Genomic DNA, 15,871 nt, shown 5'->3' on the forward strand with positions numbered 1-15,871 from the left:
CCATCACCTTGAGAGTTTGGTATCACACAAGCCTGTGTGTCTTCTCCTCTACAACCCAGCTCTCTGTGAATCTGACCATGAACTTCTGATAACTGTAGACCCTTTGACACACCATGCTTGTGGTCCCTGTCACAGTAAATGCTTATCAAAGAAGTAAATTCAGGTCCTCATACGCAATCAGTACAGAACCGCGATTCACCCCATAACTATGCTGGACCAGATAAACTCAACAGAAGACTGGAATGAAACATAAGGATGGAATATTTTATTTTCCCCTTTTCCTGGTTTATTCTAAATTTATTTGATCAGCATTGCTTTTTTATAATAATAAACCCATTTGTTTTTAAAAGAACGGCATCCAGTTGCTCAGAACAGAAAATGTGCTGCGGTTCTGACGCTGGCCCTGTTTAGGGAATTTATCATTTCCGCTGCCGTTATCACAGATCAAGAAGCTTACAGAAAGTCCAGAAAACCGTTCAGTCAACTTTCTGGGAGAAGCATTCAAAGAACTTCAAAGACACACCAAATTTGACATAAATAAGGGTTTCCTTTCAGGTCAACCCTGCAGTGCCCACCGCGCGCCACCCGCTGGGCTGGGTTCGGAAACTCGGAGCCCGCGGTCGAGACCTCGGGGTGTGGGGAAGACACACCTTGGCGACTACCAGCCTTCCACATCTCAACTGCAGCGATCCCCAGAGCGCGGGGCAAACACGCCAACATGCGCATGCGCCACGCCCGCCCTCTCAGCTACATTCTTCGAAAACCCAGGCGTTAGCCTTGGCTACTGCGCCTGCGGGAAGAGGAGATGGAGGGGCGGAGCTGTGGGGGCGGAGCCGGAGGCGGGGGGCGGAGTTACGCTTGCGCAAGGGTCCTACGGGCAGGAAACCCGGAGCGCAGGGGCGGGGCCGCGCGGGCGGCGGGGGCGGGGCTTCCCCGGGCCGCCGCCGCCGCGCATTGTGTAGCAGGCGGGCCCCCGCGCGGCAGCGCCCTGGACCCGCGCGGCTCCTGGGGATGGTGAGCAAGGCGCTCCTGCGCCTCGTGTCTGCCGTCAACCGCAGGAGGATGAAGCTGTTGCTGGGCATCGCCTTGCTCGCCTACGTCGCCTGTGAGTACGCTCCGCGGTGGGCCGGAGAGCCCCATTCATTCCCCCGCGCCGCGGCGGGGACTAGGGTGCTGCGGGCCCGGCGGCGGGCGGTGTGGGGCCCCCGGGTGGCACCGCAGCCGGTGTCCCTCCCTTCCCAGGGAGCTACTGCTTCTACCCTTTTCCACTGTTGCAGCAAAGCAGCGGGCCAACTTCGGCGCAGACCCTTGGGCGCTTAGGCCCGGGCAGGTAGACCCGGCGGCCGGTTGGAGGGGCCTTTGCCCTGGTCGCTGTAGCCACGGGCCCCGCGCTGCAGAGACGCCACCGTCCTCCGCCGACCCTGCGGCCCCGCGCTGGGTAGGGCGGGGATCAGCGGGGCACTGCCGTCCACGTAGCCCTGGGAGCCGGCAAGGGTCCCGGCCGGCGATTCCAGAGAGTGCCGCGCGGGGACACCCTTCGGGATACCCGCGGCCGCGCTGCCGTGTTGGTTAAGTAGGATAAAAATACTGTTGCCATTGGCAGAGTCCCCGCTCCGTGTTTGCTCTGCAGGAAAATTACTCAGCATTTAACTCTGGGGGAGCCAAGTGTTGCCAGCCCCTGAGGCCGCGCCCAGGTGTCCAGGCGCAGAGGCACCGGGGTGCCAGGTGTCCCCCGGGGTGCAGCGGGACTTGAGCCGGGCCCAGCAGGGAGCTACAGCAAAGGAGACCTGGCGGGGCGTTCCCCTGACTTTGGCTTGTGAGATTCTGGTTTCTTCATCACTCGCAGCCTACTACTGCCTGGAGAGAGGACAGGAGGACCAGTTTGCAGACAGGTGGCGGGTCCTCTACTTCTTAAGCAGAAGCTGATATTTATTTATTTATTTATTTATTTATTTATTTATTTTTCATTTTGAGATCTATTTGATAAGAAAATATTTGCTGCTATTAATACTTTACCAGGTACCCAAATTTGACTAAAAATAGCTCGCAGCGTGAGGTCCGTTTGAATCCTAGGCATCCAGACAGGCACAGAAATGAAAATACTCGCTAACTGGTTGAGTTACCTAGGTCTGATTCCCAGGTGAATGGGTACTCCAGAAAATGACTTCAGCTGATAGGAAGGCAAGTGTGAGACTCATCCTGTCTGCTACAGCCCATCTGCTCCAGGAGGTGGAGCCGGGAAACCGAGTAGGGCTCCTGGTTGTTGCTAGGGGAAGTTTCAGGGATGGATATTAGATGTGAGTAGTTTTGTAAGGAAGTAAGAACTAGCCTGAAGTATGCATAGTCAGTACTGAGTAAGAAATCTGAGAACAAGAGTGATAGACTATTTATGATTGAATTATTGATAATGCAATAACATGACAATAATAATGCCTAAGTTTGTTTAGTGCTTAACTGTATATATTGCAGGTATGATTCTTAGGACCATTGTCTCAATTACCTTAACAACCCTAGGAAGTAGGCACTATGATTGTTCCCATTTTAGGGGTGAGAAAATTAAGTTCATGAGAGATTTGGAAATACATGATCACACGAACACAGACTATGGAGAGCCAAGATTTGAGCCCTGAGATGCATGGACAGTGGGACTAGAACCCACGTCATTGGACTGCAGATTTCAGTATTGATTTGGGGGTAGGACGTCTGGTGCTTCACTTCTAAAGTTAGACCCAGGGATTTCGAATTAATAAGACTGGGAATTTATGGAGCCATAGAAAATTTTTCACCATTCATTCTTTAGCAAATCTTACCTAGTCCTTTCTCGTTTCTCTTGCTGAATTTGGTACCAGAACATACCAGGGAATGCAAAAACATCTAGTCTTTGCCATGATGGCACAGAATCTAGACCCAGTAGCTTAATGACAGGGTTCTCACACCTTCTGAGTACACAGAAGAATGATCTAGAGGGTGTTTTGTTTGTTTTGTTGTAATATTTTTAGTTGTCGATAGACCTTTATTTTATTTATTTATATGTGGTGCTGAGAATCAAACCCAGTGCCACATACGTGCTAGGCGAGTGCTCTTCCACTGAGCTACAACCCCATCCCTTGTTTTTTGTTTTGTTTTGTTTTTTTCTTTTTTTCTAAACACAGATTGCTGCCTCACACCTGTAGATTCAAATTCAGTAGGCCTGGGATGTGTCCTGAAAATTTTGCATTTCTAATAGTTTATTTGCGATTCTCTTGCTATGGACTGGGGATCCCCTGTTTGCCTAGAAAGAAATGATCATGAATTGGACAATCATCCAAAGAAAGTCAAATTGCAAACTGGTGTGAAGATCTTTATGCATGAGAACTTGTGAAGGGACTCCTGAGTGATAGCATTAGGGGTTTTTGAGAGTGCATCAGAATCACATGGTGTTAGGACCACCTTCTGCACCTGAGGCAGACCTCTGTTTCTCATTTCTAGGGCCCCTCCTCCCTCATCCAGTGCCCCTCAGAGCTGCAGGAGAGGCTTTTCACCATCCTGTGTCTTCTGCACCACCATGCAAAATTGCCATGGACCGCAAGGGGCCTGGTCCTGGCAGAGAGTGCAGCAGCCCTCCTGCTTTCCACCTGCACCTCTGTTGAACTCTCTGCACCACTGCCCCCTTTTCCCCTTCTGTATTTAAAGTTGGTGTACTGCAAGGAGGCTGGATGCAAGGTAGATGCTGTGTTGAACTGTACATTATTTAAGATGTGATAAGGCAGTTTGACGTGGAAAAAAAAAATCATCTGGATTTTTTTTTTTTTTTTTTTGGGGGGGGGCGTTTGTTTCCTTGTTTGTTTAAACAGATTGCTGCCTCCCACATGAAATTTAACTTTCCCTGGGGAATCAAGGTGTAAGTGGACAATGTCAAGTCTGTAAGTGTTCACAGAGGAAGTACAGAAGGTAGTATGTTCCAGAAGAAACAGTATGTGCAGAAGTCCTGTGGCAGCGAAGAGCAGGGAATATCGTAGTAATTCAAAGAAGAGTAGTGTCAGTGGAGTGTGGAAGTGATGAAGATTTTGAGGCAAATCAGGGCCAGGACAGATAGATCCTGGAGGCTTCAGTTCAGCTGATGAATTGAGTGGTCTTTTAGCCAGGAGGATTTTAAGACTGGTCTGAAAGCAGTATTAATAATGAATGGTGATGGTGTGAACTGCTTTTCAAAGAAAAGTGTTACAGGGCTTCTGTGATTGATTGTGTTTGCGGATCCTGAAGATGTAGTCTAGTCACAGTGACACATGTGATTTCTTGTTTCTCCTTGTTAATAATCTTGCCATTCTGTTATGAATGAAATCTTAACTCTATTTAAAAGAAGAAGAAGAAGAAGAAGAAAACCCTGTACATTCTCCTAATTATACATATCTTCACTGGGAGTCTGCCTTTTAGATATGCCCTCTCTGTTCCTCAAGCAGAACTCAAGTTCTGTGAATCTTTCTACTTTTAACTTCTCTCCCAGTCTTCATCACTTACTGTTACTCAGTCTCCCTTCTGGCTGTCATGACTTCTGCACCAGGCTGTGGGTGTGAGAGAGAGAGAGAGACCATAGGCTGACTTACATTTCACTTGAATTTTTCTCTATGCACATGTTCTTTCCTCCATGAAATTCCTGATCCTTGAGGACAGAGATTGAGTCTTCTGCGTTTCAGCCTGTGTAGCATTTAAGGCAGTGCCATTAATGCATCAGAGAGTTTAGTAACTACACGGTGGATTGAGTCAAAATTCATGCCAACCGACTAGGAATATATAGTTTTAACACATATATAGTTTAAAAAGTCAGATAAATCTCTGCAAGGTTTACAGTCACATATCTTTGGCAGGATTTGTTAGGTTCAGCAGCCTTCCTGCCAACGTTTCCCTCTACCCAGAAGCAAGCACTTCACTTCTAGCTCATTATTTTGATTATTTTTGTATTTATCGTTGTTTTGCTGAATTATAGGCTTTCTGATTTTTCAGTCATAGATGTAACATACCTAGTGACTTTGTTCTTTGGAAGATGATTGAGATCAAACTTTAGTATTCATGTATGATTATGTAAATGCTATTCATAGTCATGGTATACGTTTTTTATTCTCTAGAATAGAGCTAATAGCTGGATGTTTTGGCTTTGTTTTCAATATGCTTTGCTTTCTACATACTATAAGTGATCCAATTCCATATACTTTGCCAGTTGCCCGCACCTTTGCCCAGGATGTTTATAAGCATCAGGACATCCCTTCATTGGCACACCTTCTAGAAGGAGTTGATCACTGACCTCAGCTCCCCCATCCACCTGGATTGGCCCTCTCTAACGCTCCTATGCTTTGCTTTTTCTTTCTTGTTTCCCTCCCTGAGTTAGATTGGGACAGGAGGTAACTTTTGAAGCTTTATCCATAAGTGTCTTTTCTGCCAACACTTTTGACGGATTGATAATACAGAATTCTAGAAAAAAGTCCCCTCATGATTTTTAAGGTATTCTTGCGTTACTTTCTGGCTTCTGATACTGTTGAGGATTTTCAAGCCAGTCCCTCTTCTTGGAGATTGTGGGCTCTGTGTGCCCCTGGTAGTCATGATTCATTACCCATTTCCAGCCCATTGCCCCCGCTTTTGATAGCATTGCCTCTCTCACCCTCTGTGCTTGGGAGTCTTGTGTAGTCGCTGAGCCCAGAAGTTGAACAGACAGACCTGCCAAGCCTCACCTCTGGGCCCTGTGTGGTGCTGTGGATACAGGTTGCTGCATCGTTTTCTTTTCCACTGGTCTGGTAATTAAATGCATTCAAGGTGATGGTTCTCAGCAGACTGAGCAGCCTCCCCTTTGCTCCAGTCCACTGAAATAACTTTAAAGAATAAATGTTTTCAGCCTCTGAGGGCTCCCTGGCAGCTGATTGCTGCAGCTTAACAAAGCCTGCCCTGACCAATAAATCCCTAATGTTGAGAAATGTGGAGATGGGTCTGGGTGTATCTTGTCTAGCACACCAGACATTTTTGAGCCCTTGCAATTGAGAAACATATATTCAGTACTGAGAATATCCTTGAAGTATTTGGTTATTTCCTCCCCCTCCCCCATTTTTTCTTTGAAACTATTTGTGTTCATTGGCTTTCTGTTGCTGTGACAAAATACCTGAGAAAATCAACTTAAGAGGAGGAAAAGCTTGTTTTGATTCATGGTTTCATTCCATGGTTGTGCCTGTTGCTTTGAACCTGTGGTGACACAGTGTGTCATGTTGGGAGTTCATGATGGAAGATGCTCACCTCATCATGACCAGAAAGCAAAGGGACAGGAAAGAACTGAGGTCCCAATACCTGCTTCAAGGGCGAGCCCCAGTGAACTAACTTACTTCCACTAGATTCTACCTCCTAAGAATTCCACCACTCCAATAGGGCCACAGTCTAGTGACCAGGCCTTTAGCACAGGGGCTTTTGAAAGACACTCCAGATCTATAAACTACAGCACTACCATGTTCTGATGTAGAATTGCCTGGACCAGTTTTTTATTTTCTCATTTTTAATATCTTAAAGTGTAACTCTACTTTCTTAAATCATCTTCATCTTTGTACTTTTAAATCTTATTTTTGCTATTGTTTATCATTTATAATCATTCTTTTCTGTTCTCTAAATTAAAAAAAAAAAATGGTCCTTGCTTCGTGGTTGTATTCTCTTAGTGATAGTTTTGTTTGCTGACTTTTCTCTGAACAGTTTATTTCCTCCAGGTTCCTTTCTCTTTTACTGTCTGAGTCTCCTCAGATGGTCTGCTCATGTTTAAGAGTTGGGGCCCCTAGAGATGATGGAGAACACCCATTCACTGTGAGCTTCACCATTTCTTGTTGAAGCCTTCTGACCTCAGTGCTGTAGTTCCTCCTGGGGTGTCTTGACCAGATGCTCCGTGGCCTCTGCTGGATGGGCAGGCCTGGCTTTCTATCCAGCAGAGAATCATCCTGGAGCCCAGTGGGGAGAGGACTGCAGGCCCCTGCAGCACCCTGCATTTCCCGATTGGACTGGTGCGCCCAGATCCAGAGATGGAAGTGTTGGTCTTCTGCCAGGGCAGGACTTAGGCTTAGCAGTTAGTTTGTCCTACTTCTTAGACGTACTTGAAATTCACGCTCCCTGTCTTAGCTGCCTGCTCATCCCATGCAGATGTGCCAGGCCACTCCAGTTCTTGCCCCTTTCTGGGTATGAGTTGGCTTTTCCCACTGCTCACTTGTCTCCTGTCTTCTCCTTTTGCCCTTATCCATGTTCTTTCCACCCTTCAGCAACATTTTGGGGCTAACTTTCCTTTTTCCTGTTCACGTTTATTCCTTAAACAAGAACAAAAAAATTAAAGGGAAAAAAATTCTGACATTCCGTGGATTGAAGAGCCATTATCTTTTCACCTTCAGCTTTCGAAAGCTAGAGTTGTGACATCCAGTACAATTCTTGAACTTTTTGGTGTATGGCGGGGTTTTTATTGTAATGACATCTTAGTTGGGTACCTTTCTTTTCTGTCACTGTTATTCTGCTGAAAAGAAAAAACATAAAACTCCTAAGCTGTATGACAGGATGTTTTATGTGTGTTAACTCTGTGCTTAATGATCAGAGATTTCAGACTTCTTTGTGGTTACTGTACGATTTTACCCTTTATATATAATCCACACCAGAGGCCACCTCACAGATTCACTCAGGAAACATTTCCTGGCTGGCTGCCCTGAAAGATAAGCAGTGAGTGAGACAGTGCCATGACGCCAGCAGACTCTAGGGAGAAAAGGTAACTAAAAACAAACGGCATCAGTGATGTGTCCAGACTCACCTGGGCGTGAGAATCCTGGGTTTGTTAGATGCAGGTTCCTGGAACCCTCCCCACGCCTGCTCCATAGCAGCCTGGCAGGTGCACATGAAACCTGGAAACGTTTTGAACCTTCAACATTTGCTTTTGAAAAATTTCACACTTATTTTCTGCCCTTTCTTTTGAAAGAAGAATTTGGTGAACACCAGACACCCTCCACTTGGATTCACTAGATGTTTACATTTGCCACATTTACTTTTTCTCTCTCTTTTTGTAGGTATATTTCGTGTGGACTTTTTGGTTGAAATGTTTGAAAGTTAGAGTCATCACACGTTACAAATTTTAACGTATGAACCTGAAGAATAAAGACATTCTTCTACATGATTTTATTACCATTATTACATGCTAAAAATCAACATAAGTAATATCATCTAAGATATAGTTCATATCTTGTTTCCTCCATGTATAACAGAAATTTCTTTTGTAGCCTTTGTGTTTTTTGTTCTGCTTTTATCATTTTAAATCTAGTGTCCAGTCAAGATTTACATGTTGCATTTCATTTGGTTGCTATGTCTCTTGAGTTTCTTTAGCTATAATAGTGTTTTTTTTTTCCCTCCAGAACATTTACTTTGAAGCAAAAAATATAAAACATAAAAACCTGAGCTCAGTTGTCCTAAGAACATCCTGCATTCTGTATTTATCTGATTGTTTTCCTTGTGATTAAATTTGACTGAACATTTGTAATAATAATGCTTGTTAATGATCATTGCATTGTGGGGTGTGCAATGTTGGGTTGGCCTCACTGTTGACGGTACTTAATTTGAGGCCCTGGAAGGTGGGTGGCCTTCATGTTGCTTCCGTGTGTGTGTGTGTGTGTGTGTGTGTGTGTGTGTGTGTGTGAGATGTATTTTACTGGAAATTGAAGCTGGGACTCACTACTACTGAGCTATATCCCCAGCCCAGCCCTCTTTTATTTTGAGACAAACTCTAAGTTGCCAGACTTGGAATTTTGATTTGGATCTTTCGTAGACTAGTGATATATGTCCCTAGTAGCAGAGATTACAGGTGTGCACCACAATGCCCAGCTACATTGCTTCATTTTAAAGGTGCATTTTCCCAGTATCTAGTCTGCATGGTGATTCTTGAGACTGTGTGCATATCTTATTCTCCATCTGCAGTGGATGTATTCAGCATCCATTAACTTCTTTGCCTGGGCCACTTTTTGTATCGTACATTGCAACTGGTGATTTTCAAATTTAGTAAATCCTTTGACGTTTACTGTCATTCTTCTGAAAAGAACTTCCTTTCCCTCCCTTTTCTCTCACTTTCTATAGTAGTTTCCTGTGGCTGCCATGATGAATTATCCTAACGCAGATGGCTGTAGAACAAGAGAAATTTGTTCTCACAGTTCTAGATGTCAGAGTCCCGTCAAAGCCGGTAGGGTTGTGCTCCCTCTAAGGTTATTCATGGCTCCAGGTGTTCCTGCATCACTCCAGTCTCTGCCCCTGTGTTCCCATGGCCTCCTCATCCTCCCTCTGTGAGATCTCTACAAATTCAGTAGGAACCAGACTTTGAATTTTGAATTTTGATCTTTCCTAGGCTAGTGATCTGCAGTTTCATCCTTTCTTGTGGTGCTGGGCAGTGGCAGCAAGCTCAGCTCCTAGTCAGCCCCACCACCTCCTACAGCATGCCGTGTGACTGACCTCGCATGTGCAGAAGATAGGCTGGATTACATGCATCTTCAGTTTACGCTCATCCATCATGACGTAACGCCACCAGTAGTTCAGGAGCACCTGTAGTTTCAGATTCACTACATCAATGCCATCATCAATAACAAACTCAAGAAAATTGAGAACTTCTTTGTCATTCTTTTGTCCCTAAACTATATTGCTTTAGGGATTTGCATTTAGAGTATTGTGTTCAAAAGTAAATTGAAATGCTTTTTCTATGCCTGATACAAGTTAGGTTCATTTTAGTTTTCTTTGTGTTCAGTTTGCTTTGTTGCTTCTCATTGTTTAAAATATGTAAACTGTTGGTTTAAATGTCAGATTATTAAAAGTTAATACTCAGATGTCTCTCACTGCAGTCTCTTGCCTCCCTACTTTGTTTCTTTCTTTATTAGTTTTAAATAACCCATGTTTTACTTTGCAAATATAGGCATGAGTGTGTATCTGTACATCTTTTACCCAGAAGGTAGCATGCTGGATAGAGGATTTTGTATCTCTCTTCCTGCCCAGTTCGTCCTGGGAAGACACATTGCTTGCCTTCTTTTTGCAGCTGTATGGTAATCCTGTGAGTGTGGCCTAATATTGAACCAGTCTCCTATGAAAGGGCATTTAAGTTATTCTAAACATTTTGCTATGATAAATACTGTTGCAGTAAAGAGACTTCTGCTCAGGAACCCATCAGCCTCAGGTGAGATCCTCTTTTTTCCTCCCTCCTCAACAAAATGTAGTGATAAATTTCACATTTTCACCTGTGTGAGAAGTAGTATCTATCCCTTGTAGTTTTGATTTGTTTTTCTTATTGTGAGTGAACTTAATCATCTTTTTAAACACTCGAGGGTTATTAATAGGCTTTTTTTTTTCTGAACTGCTCATATTTTTGTCCATTTTTCTATTGAGTTTTGGTGTTTTCCTGTAATTTTTAAGAATTCTATGCACTGGGGATGTGAAGTGTCCATTGTGATGACATTTGCAATAATTTTCTTAGGCCTGGTGTGACCAAATATAAAAAATGTCGGTCTTGTTCTGGGTTCTGGGTCCAGAACCCCTGAACCCTTGGAAGTTCCCAGGTGCCGCCATGTTTTATTTGTTCTAATTAGTTATCCATGACAGTAGAATGCATTCTGACACGTTGTACACACATGGAGCACAACATCTTCCTCTAGCTGAACATGGTGCAGAGTCACACTGGCAGTGTAATTATAAATGTATAGAGGGTAATAGTGTGTGTCTCATTCCACCATTCTTCCCATCCCCACACACCCACCCCTCCCCTCTGCACAATCCAAAGTTCCTTCATTGTTCCCTACCCACCCCCTCCCCATTATGGATTAGCATCCTCTTATCAGAGAAAACATTTGGCCTTTGGTTTTTGGGGTTTGGCTTATTTCACTTAATATGATATTCTCCAGCTCCATCCATTTACCTGCAAATGCCATAATTTCATTCTTCTTTAAAGCTGATGTGGCTGGGATTGTGGCTCAGTAGTAGAGCGCTTACCTAGCATGTGTGAGGCACTGGGTTCAATCCTCAGCACCACATAAAAATAAATAAATAAAATAAAGATTGTGTAGATTGTGTCCATCTACAACAAAAAAATTTTTTTTTTTTTAAAACTGAGTAATATTCTATTGTGTGTATATACCACATTTCTTTATTATTCTTTTTTGCAGTGCTGGGAATCGAACCCAGGGCCCTGTGCTTGCAAGGCAAGCACGTTACCAACTGAGCTATCTCCCCAGCCCTCACATTTCTTTATCCATTCATCTATTGAAGAGCATCTAGCTTGGTTCCATAATTTTGCTATTGTGAATTGAGCTACTGTAAACATTGATGTGGCTGTGTCACTGTAGTATGCTGATTTTTAAGTCCTTTGGGTATAGGCCAAGGAGTGGGACAGCTGGGCCAAATAGTGGTTCCATCCCAGGTTTTCTGAGGAATCTGCATACTGCTTTCCATAGTGGTCGCATCAATCTACAGTCCCACCAGCAATGTATGAGTGTACCTTTTTCCCCACATCCTCGCCCCACATCCTTATTTTTGCCTATATTCTTGATATTTGCTGTTCTGACTAGAGTGAATGAAATCTTAGAGTAATTCTGATTTGCATTTCTCTAATTGCTAGAGATAATGAACATTTTTTCATATATTTGTCGATCAATTATATTTCTTCCGTAAAGTGTCTATCCAGTTCCTTAGCCCATTTATTGATTGGGTTGTTTGGTTTTTTGGTGTTAAGTTTTTTGAGTTCTTCATATATCCTGGAGATCAGTGCTCTATCTGGGGCGCATGTGGTAAAAAATTTGCTCTCGTTCTATGGACTCTGTCTCCACATTATTGTTTCCTTTGCTGAGAAAAAAACTTTTTTAGTTTGAATCCATCACATTTATTGATTCTTGATTTTACTTCTTGCACTTTAGGGGTCTTGCTGAGGAAGTCAGATCCTAGGCCGACATGGTGAAGATTTAGGCCTACTTTTTCTTCTGTTAGGTGCAGGGTCTGTTCTTCTAGTCCCTAAATCTTTGATCCACTTTGAGTTGAGTTTCAGTCAGGGTGAGGGATAGAGGTTTAATTTCATTTTGCTACATATGGATTTCCAGTTTTCCCAGCAGAAAAGTGCCCCTTTTGATCACACCTGAGTTCAAGCTAACGAGGTGCCTTAGCCTGGAGCTCTAGATAGTCCCAGGATGGGGCTGGTCACTAGAGGTATCACATAGTCAGAGGTTGAATGGCAGCCTCACCACCAACTTTCAGGAAAGGGAGTACAGTGCTGAAGATCGAGCTCTTAAAAACTTGCACAGTGAGATTTGAGGAGCATCCAGTGTGGTTGGTGAACCTGCTGGAAGATGTCATACCCAGAGAGGGCCGAAGGCTCTGCACCCTTCCCCTGACCTTATCCCAGGCCTCTCTCCCATCAACCTAGGCATGTCTTCCCTTGAGCTTTCCCCAGAGATGTATCCTTATTTTAAAAATCTGGTAATTGTAAATAAAGTATTTTCTTACATTTTGTGAACTGTTCTAGCAATTTGTGAACCCAAGGAGGATGAGAATTCCTGGTTTGTAGCTGGTTGGTCAGAAGTCCAGGAAGCCTGGGACAGTTGGCTACAGTGGCCACCGTCCTATGGAATGGAGCCCTTAGCTTGGGCCTGCATTCTGGGAGGTTGGCATCAGATTGAATCAGATTGCAGGTGTGGGAGAAGCCCACACATTTGGTGACGGAAGTGTTCTGTGGTAGGAGCAGGACTTAGGACCTGGGAATCTTCATTGTCAACAGTTCTCCTATTTCCCCATGTAGCTCTTAAGAACTGGTCAAGACAAAGTTCCAAATACCATGACCGAAGAAGACCCTGAACTTTAAAGGAATGGGGACACTCTTGAGGAAGCTGATATTGAGTGGGCATTTAGTGACTGGAGAGGGATTGAACAGTGGAGTTGACAGTAAAGGAGATTCGAGGGCAAGGTGGCAGGATGCAAGGAGCAGGACTCCTTGAGGCCTATAAAGGTAGAATGTGGAGTCTGACTCTACATAACACCTGATTCAGTGAGGCGAATAAATATTCATTGAGAATTGATGTGTGAGAAAGGAGAGTTCAGTAAACATACCCTAAGAATTAGGGCAGGGCAAAATAGAATTAGTTTTGCATTTTGGGGGTGCCCCATCTAACCTGAATATTGTGCTTTCCTCTGTACGTTCATCTGTTCGTGGATACGCTAGCCGGTGGCTTTTATCTGACATAGGATGCTGCTCTGTAGGTCAGTGCTGTGATCTGAATGTTTGTGTTCCCACCCAAATTCATATGTTGAAATCCTCATCCCCAAGGTGAAGATCAGGAAGAGGGGTGCTGGGAGATGATTGGATCAAAGCACGGAACCCTCACAAATGGGACTAATACCCCAGAGAACTCCTTGCTCTTTCTACCTGTGAGGACCAAGCAAGAAGATACCATCCATGAACCAGCACACAGGCCCTCACAGGACACCCGATCTGCTGGTGCCTTGTTTTTGGACTTCCCAGCGTCCAGAGCTAGGAGAAATAAACGTCTGTTGTGTATAAACCACACAGCCTATAGCATTTTGTTACAGTCGCCTGAGCCAGGAAGTCAAGAGCATGTCTGTTGTGAAGATGCAGAGATTTCGTGAAGAGGTGTTCATAGGTGAAGCCAGGTCCCCAGTTCTCCCTGTGTCTTGAGCCCACATTCATGCCTCCTTCCAGTGTCTTTTCTTGCTTTTTGCTCTACAAAGGTGACAGGTCTTAGGAATTACCTGGAGAGTAACTGTGGGAAGGAATACTCAGGTTTAGCTCTTTTCTGGAAAGGGTGGTTTTACTTGTCCTGATTGAGCCACCCAGTAACTTAGGGCAAGCCATCTGCCTGACAGGGGCCTCTAGGTTTTCTTAGGCCTAGGAGGCAAGAATAGCTTTTAAAAGTACTAACCAGAACTGAAAGGATTTAAAGACATGATAGCTCTAATTGATTAGCCACATGGGAAAAGAAGGTATGTGTGGGTCTTATAAAGTATCCTGTGAGAGGAAGGGACTCCCAGGCAGGAAGCACACTGACAGCCACCGAATGGGAGCTGTTCTGACATGGCCCTTTGCTTTAAAAGGGTGAGGAGTGAATTTGAAATTAATCTGTCAGTTTCTTTTGACTTCCTGACTAAGCTTTTTAGAGTCGTTCTAACCAAGATAAACAAGAAAACATTTGAACTTCTTCAAAGTAGTCTTTTTCAGAGGGAGTCTTAAGTGTGCTAAAAAATGAAAATAATTTTCAGGGTGGTGAGATCTTGGGGTGTTATTCATAGTATCTTTGAATATTTTTATAGTAGTTTCAGAAGTCGAAAACAAAACATGCTGCGTCTAAGTTGCCCTACATACCGTAGGTGCCTGGCTTTCGTTTATTTGTTTAAAGGTGTCTGCAGGCAGCTGGGCTATAGCACCAGCAGAAGCCTAGTGGTGTAGAACAGCCAGGTTGTAATAAGTGAAAGAATCTGGTTAATTTTATTCTCACCCAGGGCGCCAGTGGTAGTTCTTGTGGAAATGGTTGTTGGGGGTGGATAAAAGATCCTCCTGGTGGGGCTTCTCAAAACTCATATGGGGCCGAATCAGAATCTTTTCTTCCTCTTAGTTCCTTTGCAGTTATTTAGAATTTGATCGGAATTCATCTTAATTGCTTAAAAGTCAAACATTTCTCTCCCAAGTTTTCAGTGTGGTGACACTCCCCTCCCTGCCCAGGCCTGTTCGCCCTGATGCCCTGGCCCGCATCCCCCACCCCAGCCCCACCTACCCTTGCATGTGCTCAACCTGCTCTGCCCTTGGGCAAAAGGAGTGACCTGCTAAGTCACTGGATGTGCTGCAGTGAGGTTGGGGGTGTGCATTCTGCGTTTTATAGATGGGAAGACTGAGGCAGGGCACATTGAAATCCCTGCCCCAGGTCTCAGTCTGACTACAGTGATTTTGTGGTGGCATAGAGGGACCTGAAGGAACGAAGGCTCTTACTCTCTCATTTGTTAGCATAGATGTAGACTTTTTTTTTTAATGGTGGCAATGCACATAATATAAAATTACCATTTTAATAACTTTTTTTTTTAAACTGGGAATCGAACCTAGGGCCTTGCACATGCTAAGCATGTACTGTACCACTGAGCTGTACCCCAGCCTCCATTTTAATCTTCTTTTAAATGTGTGGTTCGGTAGTGCTAAGTACATCCACAGTGTTTTACAACCAGTCTCCAAAACTATTTCATCTTCCCCAGCTGGTGCTCTGCACATGTTAAAGCACTCCCAGTGCACCTGTCCCCCAGGTGACCATTTTACTTTCTATGACTTCTTCACTGTAGGTACCTCATATTAGTGGAATTATCCATATTTGTTCACTTTTGTGGCTGGCTTATTTCACTTAGTGTAATGTCTTCAGAGTTCACCCATGTTGTACCGTATCAGAATTTCCGTCTTCGGCCTAACTGATGTTCCACCGTGTGTATGTACCACATTCCTGCTCCTTCATCTGACCATGGGTATTTGGATTGCTTCCACCTTTTGGCTATTGAGAATAATGCTGCACAGGTGCACAAACACTTCTTCAAGACCCTTCTTTCAGTTCTGTTGGGTACAAACCCAGAAGTGGGATTGCTGGAGCTTGTGGTAATCCTGTGCTTAATTTTCTGTATGAACTGTCACACTGTTTTACATAGCACTTTCACACCAGCAGTCCCTATCCTTGCCAACATGCATTATCTTTCTTTTCTTTTTTTTTTTTTTAAATAGTAGCCATCCTAATGGATATGAGGTGGGCTTATAAACTTTTCATGAAACATATCTTGAAAGAAATGTTACTTTGAGGCAGTCCTCATGGGGTGCTTACAAGGTCAAGTGTGGGGCAGGAGGACA

The 15,871-nt window shown here is 44.2% G+C and overlaps 1 protein-coding gene across 4 annotated transcripts in view; it reads left to right on the top strand.

Moving 5' to 3' along the window:
* The first annotated feature begins 938 nt into the window (after nt 1-938).
* The window catches only part of UXS1 (UDP-glucuronate decarboxylase 1), an 87,731-nt gene continuing 72,798 nt past the window's right edge, over nt 939-15,871 (top strand). For 3 of the 4 annotated variants that reach the window (XM_079110367.1, XM_079110368.1, XM_079110369.1), the window contains exon 1: nt 939-1,105. In XM_079110367.1, coding sequence (XP_078966493.1) covers nt 1,012-1,105 — 94 coding nt within the window. In that variant the 5' untranslated portion in view covers nt 939-1,011. The remainder of the gene's footprint in view (nt 1,106-15,871) is intronic. The other variant, XM_079110370.1, reaches the window with a different exon arrangement.

Source organism: Sciurus vulgaris (genome assembly GCF_902686455.1).
Source record: "Sciurus vulgaris genome assembly, chromosome: 14".
Taxonomy (NCBI): Eukaryota; Metazoa; Chordata; class Mammalia; order Rodentia; family Sciuridae; genus Sciurus; species Sciurus vulgaris.